Source organism: Acipenser ruthenus, chromosome 19 (assembly GCF_902713425.1).
Source record: "Acipenser ruthenus chromosome 19, fAciRut3.2 maternal haplotype, whole genome shotgun sequence".
Taxonomy (NCBI): Eukaryota; Metazoa; Chordata; class Actinopteri; order Acipenseriformes; family Acipenseridae; genus Acipenser; species Acipenser ruthenus.
This window is the reverse complement of record NC_081207.1, coordinates 1,444,954-1,451,570: the sequence shown is the minus strand read 5'-3', so window position 1 is coordinate 1,451,570 and position 6,617 is coordinate 1,444,954. Positions and strand designations below refer to the sequence as shown.

The window sequence follows — 6,617 nt, the reverse complement described above, 5'->3', positions numbered from 1 at the left end:
AGCAATGCACATTTAGCCCTTCGGTGCTGTAAGTTTAGAAATTGATTTAAAATGCAGTAAAGCACCGAATCAGTCTTGTTGTCTAACCAGCTCCCATGAATGCTGATTGAACAGCTAAAGGATTTTAAATATGAAGGAAATGGGCTGGCATTTTAGTAAAGTACGCACAATGAGAAGTGTTGTAAGAACAGGGAGTGTAATGAGGAAATTGTCTTTCAATAAACAAGAGGAAAGTAATAGGGCCTGGGGTAATACCTGCTGTACTTGATGACCCTCCATAAAATAAAAGTATTCTGTGGTTATGCTGAATTTATGCTTTTTAAGCTGAAGGTATCTAAAATGTGGTACTGGTAGAATACTGCTTACATTCCCCCCCAAAGTAGGTGCATTCTTCATCTCCCATATACATGTATTGCCGTTTTTGAGGACTGACACAACCGTATATATTTTTAGATTGAGACTGAGCAGGCCAACATGGGTACAATTATATATCAGATCAATAAAAAATTCAGAAAGTACATAAGCCTCTGAAAAGGAAGCTAATAAAAAAAATAAAAAGTGAAGGTAAACAATCGCCTGTGGACACTGCCAGCCACGTACAGAAAGCAGAAGTGTGAGAACAAGGGGGAAGCTCACCTGACAGGTAAATCAAGATACAGAGAGAGCGAGGGAGTGTACAGTAACACAGTCTGTCTGAGACCCAGCTTCACTGTGTCAGAAAACCCTTCCCGGGGAGCATGTGCGAACGGAAGGATCTGGTGTTCGAGAGCTTTTTGAAGAAAAGGAAAGACCGAATGGTGAGTTTCTGTAAGATTTCCAATCTGGTGTATATTATTAATATTATTATTATTATTATTATTATTATTTATTTCTTAGCAGACGCCCTTATCCAGGGCGACTTACAATTGTTACAAGATATCACATTATACATTATTTCACATTACATACAATTACCCATTTATACAGTTGGGTTTTTACTGGAGCAATCTAGGTAAAGTACCTTGCTCAAGGGTACAACAGCAGTGTCCCCCACTGGGGATTGAACCCACAACCCTCCGGTCAAGAGTCCAGAGCCCTAACCACTACTCCACACTGCTGCCCTAGAGTTATACTGGAGGTACTAGAGTTCTACTGGAGATAAGTGCAGCCGTGTGGCTTGAGGAGCAACACCACACACAGCAGAACACGGCTGTCTGTCAAGCTTCTTGCAAAAGATTCTTTTGCATAAACAATATGTAGTAAAGTATCCAGAAAGCAATGCATGCTAGCTATTTCTAATTCTGAAGCAACAAAAAAGGTACAAACATCTACAATAATGTGCAGTCATATATTAAACACAAATGAAGCAAGTCAGTAACTATCATTTGAAAGACGTGATGTTAGCTGTCATCTTTACTGTCAGGTTTTTATATGTGCTGCACTGACTTTGCAGGTAGACAGTCTGCTGAGTTTTACGAGACGGCTGCATGCACTTTGATCAAGCTGTGGCTGATCTTGCTGAGAAGCAGGTCGGGCAGGGTAGCATCTTTACAACCAGCAGTACCTTTCACAACCTGACCAGCGCTCCGCGTGTGAAACCTGATGCACTTGTGCTGGCCTTGCTGGCACAAAGTGAATTAACCAAACCTCAGCAATAAAATGCCCATGCAGGTTTGAACTTGAGTTTAACCAACATTAGAAGTAAAGATGTACATAAGATAAGACAGCTTTCAACTTATAGATATGGTCTGAAGCATTAATTGTGTTTTTATTACAATGCCGGCGCACAGTGAAAATAACAGTAAAGCTTAAAAGAAACTCCAACAGTGAAACAGGCAAGTGTTATAAAAAAACAAACAAAAAAAAAACCTTTTTTTGCATTAAAACAATAGTACTGTATTAGTAAACTAGCTTGAAGGAGCTGTTCTAGTATTGGTCTGTGTAGTGCCTTGCTAGATTTATACAGTTTGTATTCTAGAAAATATGCCCCTGATTTGTGTAACTGTTTGATTTAACATACTGAAATAACACCATAGCGACCTGACCAAATCCCAAACAATGGCGGTCTGTGATATGAACTTCAGAACAATTCAACTGAGCCACAAAGCTTCCTCGGTTTTTCCAGTCACTGCAGGGAATGCTGTAACTCTGTGAAAACAGAAGGGCATTTCAGAGGTCTAATAACAGCCTTTTGTAGAAGTTGTACAAAGCTCCCACCGCGTCCTCGTGCCCTCACTCAAGACAAGGTCTTGGCATTTCAATCACCGACTTGTTAACTGAAGCGTTTTGTGTTGCAGAAATTGACATGGTCAACCTACTGGTTCAGGCTTCAAAACACCACCTTGTTCTTCTACACAAAGAAGAAACTTGATGCTGTGAGTGGGACTCTAGATTTAACTGTCTAAATATCTTCTGTCCAAACCAGTATAATGCAGTGTTTTAACAATGTCTTTGTTTCCTTCATAGTCTCACCTGAGAGGGCAGTACTACATATACATGGCAAGTACAGCTGAAACAACACTACTGAACAGACTGCGTTACTGAAGTTGTATGCCTGTGAGCAGTGTGTGCTGTCTCACCATTGCACCGGCACGCTTACAAACACGTCATTCATGGTGCTGTTCTAATTAAAAAACAACACCCCTATTGCAGTATACCAAGATAAATGCATTTAACAGTGTAGTAAAGCATAGTAAAACAAACAATCAAATAATCGATTGGTTCCAAATAAGCACTTCTAGTATCAGCCTGCCCTTTAGGAAGTAGTGATATTACAAGCCTACACCATATTCATAGTAATAGACTGGAACAATACCCTTTTCATTTGAAACACGAGTTACACAGTGCTGTTCATTTGTGAACCCCGCTCCCTGTTAACAGGTGCAGTCGGTCCGTGAAGTGAAAGCAGAGAGTCAGTACCTGTTTGAAATCACAATGAAAAACGGGAAGAAGAAGCTGCTGGTAAGTGTAGACGCAGAGCCGCCTTTGAGCTGGGCTGCTTCCAGTGGCAGTCCTGTGTGTGCTCTCACGTTTCTCACATGCATGACGATGTTTCAATCAAGGTTGCCTTCATTTCCCTGTTGACTTTTTCATGAGACGACTTTGAAAGCTGTAGCGTCCCAAACAGGTTTCCAAATGATGGTGTATTTCAGAAGCCTGTAACAGTAACAACAATGGGGTTGAGGGGGAGGAGGAATACTGTGTGACTAGCCTTAGGGGAACATAAACAAACTGGACTATCAACAAGGTCTGACTTCTGAGCCAGTTAAGTGCACGGCAAGGCTGAATAGTGAGAGAATGCAGTAGGCAGATGCTGGTTGCTTGCATTGTAATATATTAAATAAAGTAAAATGGGACACTGCTGCTTGAGCTCTCCGATTGCTCTACAAAGCACATGATCCTTCTGTTCTCTGTGGGTTTCCAGTCTGCAGAGACAGAGGAGCTCCGGGCACTGTGGATGAAGTTGCTGTGGAAAGCCATGCAGCTTCCAGGACCCGGGAGAACACAGTCTGCCTGCACGTGGTAAGCAAACAAGCAAGGGAGTGACCGGAGATTAGGGGGAGAGGGGCAGAGAGAGGAGGTCCATTAACAAGGGAGTGGTCAGGGGGAGAGGGGCGGTCCATTAACAAGGGAGTGATGGGAGAGGGGCAGAGAGAGGCGGTCCATTAGCAAGGGAGTGACCAGAGATCAGGGGGAGAGGGGTGGTCCATTAACAAGGGAGTGATTGGAGATCAGAGGGAGAGGGACGGTCCATTAACAAGGGAGTGATCAGAGATCGAGGGGCGGTCCATTAACAAGGGAGTGATGGGAGAGGGGCAGAGAGAGGTGGTCCATTAGCAAGGGAGTGACCAGAGATCAGGGGGAGAGGGGTGGTCCATTAACAAGGGAGTGATCGGAGATCAGGGGAGAGGAGCGGTCCATTAACAAGGGAGTGATCAGAGATCAGGGGGAGAGGGGCAGTCCATTAACAAGGGAGTTATCAGAGATCGAGGGGCGGTCCATTAACAAGGGAGTGATCAGAGATCAGAGATCAGAGGGAGAGGGGCAGAGAGAGGAGGTCCATTAACAAGGGAGTGACCAGAGATCAGGGGTGGAAAGTGGAGGTAAACTTTCATGGGCTTAGAGGGAGGTGGTGAGGTGAGGTTGGGGCTTTCCTATCTGGTACCATGGGTTACGAAGGTGCTCCTTTAAAAACAGAGAGCTGATGGTTCTCTGAAATGATGTTCCAGGCATGACATTCCTGATCTGATGGAGAAAGCCGCTCGGAGCACGCAGAGCAGTTCCGATGAAGACTCTGCCTCCTGCTCCTCAGACACTCCAGAGCCTCTCGCCCCCTCCGGGAGCTCACCTGCCACAGGTAAGAAACAGCAGCACTACAAACAGGCTGCAGGAAATGCCTGGACTGTCAAAGTACCATTTCTATGTAAAATCCTCTTTTCGTAGGGTAGAAATGTATATGGTTAAGGGATATTTGAAGACAACAGTACTTTCTAATAGTTTATAAATAGGTTACTACTAATAACCTATAAGATAGGTGTTTAATGCAGTCCAGGGTGACTCGATACAGACCAGGATTAGACAGAGCCAGGTTAAACCCAGTCTGCAAACCCATCTCTCATCTCCCCCCTATGGCATTCACCACTGCAATGGAGATGCTATCGGAAGCTGTTCGGTCTATTGAATCAAATACAAGAACAGGGTGGTTTGACAGCCACTGTCTTCCTCAGTGTTTATGGCTCCTGTCTCTTCAGTATCACACAGCACCCCGCCAAAAAGCCTGCAAGCACTCCCACCACTTGTTTTCTGTTTTCTGTTTTTGGTGCAGCGGAAGAGGATCACCTGTCCACAGAACTGGAACAGTTGGATGTTTATGATGTTCCGCTGTCCAGTAAGGCTGTCGATGATGAAGACAGGAGCACAGGCGTGGCAGGGAGAGGGCGGGGTTGTTAACTGTTAATATCTAACATTTAAAAAATGGGTTTAGTTGGGTAGCGACTTGTTTATCATTTTCATTGTGTGTTCTTTGTTTCCTAGCAAACAGAATGGACACTGAAAGCATCTACGATTTTCCGAAGAGTTTGTTAGAGCACTCCACTGAAGAAAGCAGCAGCACCAGTAAGACGCTTCTGACTTCAACAGAAATAGGTAAAGTCAGTGTCAGGCTGTGTTGTGCTGTGAATGGGAGCCTTTGTGACGTTTGTTTATTGAAGCCGTGTCTTGTTATCGCAAGGGTCGCTGGTATCTCAATGAAGAAAAGCGATTCCCAAGTATCCCAAATAGCTTTCCCCTGGCGGTTTTATACTCTGAATGTTTTAAAAAGTTTTGGTACTGTGTCTCACACTGGACGTAGAAAACTGAGTGAACCTGATCATATTGAACTGTATACAACTCTAGTGTACATATGAAAACATGACAAGTGTGAAAGCATTGTGGTGGTGTTTAATGTAGTTGCACATAGCAGAAAGCTATTGCAAACTGGCTTACTTAAACCAGCTCTGAACCTTTCCTGTGTTTTCGTGCAGGCACCCCACACAGTGAAGCACAGGGTAGTGACCCTCTCTATGACGATGATGGCATCTATGACATACCCACATCACTTTCAAGTCATTTAACATCACACCAGCCCTTTACAGGTAGGCAGCTGCAATAGCTAGGAGTAATTGTTTATAATGATGGCATTACATGCACTTCAGGTATTCATATAAATATTTGGCCTAACAAAAAAAAAAAAAAAAGACACCAGGTATTTTAATCTTGTTACACTGCAGTTTTCTCCGTGGCTGTAGAAAATGGAGACGAGGGAGGCTGTTGATTGCGTGTAAGAGCCTCCATCTCTCTGTTCAGAGCTGAGGGAGGCTGTTACCTCAAGTATTAGTTCCATGTTTACAGACCCTGGCAACTTTATACATCTTTTTAGATGAAATTGAATGCACTGTGATAAACAAATCCTGTCTCAAGTGAGATTTGTTTGCTCTACGAAACCACAAAACACAGGCATGTACAGCATAAAATAATGTGTGTCTTTTTTAATTTCAGATACCCAATCAGCTATTGAAGGCATGCAGCTGTTGGGTGAGATTAAATCAGGTTTAACCTTTTCCAGGGCTGGGTGGTTACATGATTAGCTGTGAAAGCTGATGAGTCATCACCGTCATGATCATACAGCGAGTGTGGTGCTCTGTCATTAAACACAAGCAGTGTGGCAACAACTAAAATGAATGAAGACTGAATCAAATGCAGATGTGCCACATGTTTCACATTCATATTCTGTGACTGATTCCTTGTATTCTTGTGCACCAAATAATAAAAAACACACTTTACAAAGGACTATTGTTATTGACAAGGGAACTTCCAAAACATTTCTGAAAGCACACACACAGGACTATAACAAACACAGGTCTAAGAAAATAAATTATATTGGCGGTTTCAGTTTGGGGGACACATACACTACCCAGAGCTTGTGCCGTGTATCCTACAATCTGCAGGCACCCATTGAGTTTGCAAACAAAACTAATTATCTTGTTACACCGACAAACTATTAGCAATATACAATATGGACTATATGACCTTCACATTAATGTATGCCTGTTTGTGTATTGCTGAGCTCTTAACTAAAGAGTATTTTAGAGGTTTTTTTT

At 43.1% G+C, this 6,617-nt stretch overlaps 1 protein-coding gene across 3 annotated transcripts; it reads left to right on the top strand.

Moving 5' to 3' along the window:
* The first annotated feature begins 648 nt into the window (after window positions 1-648).
* Window positions 649-6,318, top strand: LOC117424437 (uncharacterized). Of its 3 annotated transcripts, none has more exons than XM_058992294.1 (10): window positions 649-797; window positions 2,277-2,354; window positions 2,446-2,478; window positions 2,860-2,940; window positions 3,404-3,501; window positions 4,209-4,336; window positions 4,805-4,921; window positions 5,014-5,094; window positions 5,502-5,612; window positions 6,016-6,318. In XM_058992294.1, the coding sequence occupies exons 1-10, from the start codon at window positions 738-740 to the stop codon at window positions 6,102-6,104; spliced, it is 876 nt and encodes a 291-aa protein (XP_058848277.1). In that variant the 5' UTR covers window positions 649-737; the 3' UTR covers window positions 6,105-6,318. The 3 variants fall into 3 exon arrangements, with proteins under 3 accessions (XP_058848277.1, XP_033896658.1, XP_033896656.1); XM_034040767.3 differs by having other exon boundaries at window positions 4,805-4,867; window positions 5,014-5,124; window positions 6,016-6,317; XM_034040765.3 differs by having other exon boundaries at window positions 5,014-5,124; window positions 6,016-6,317.
* Window positions 6,319-6,617: the final 299 nt, after the last annotated feature.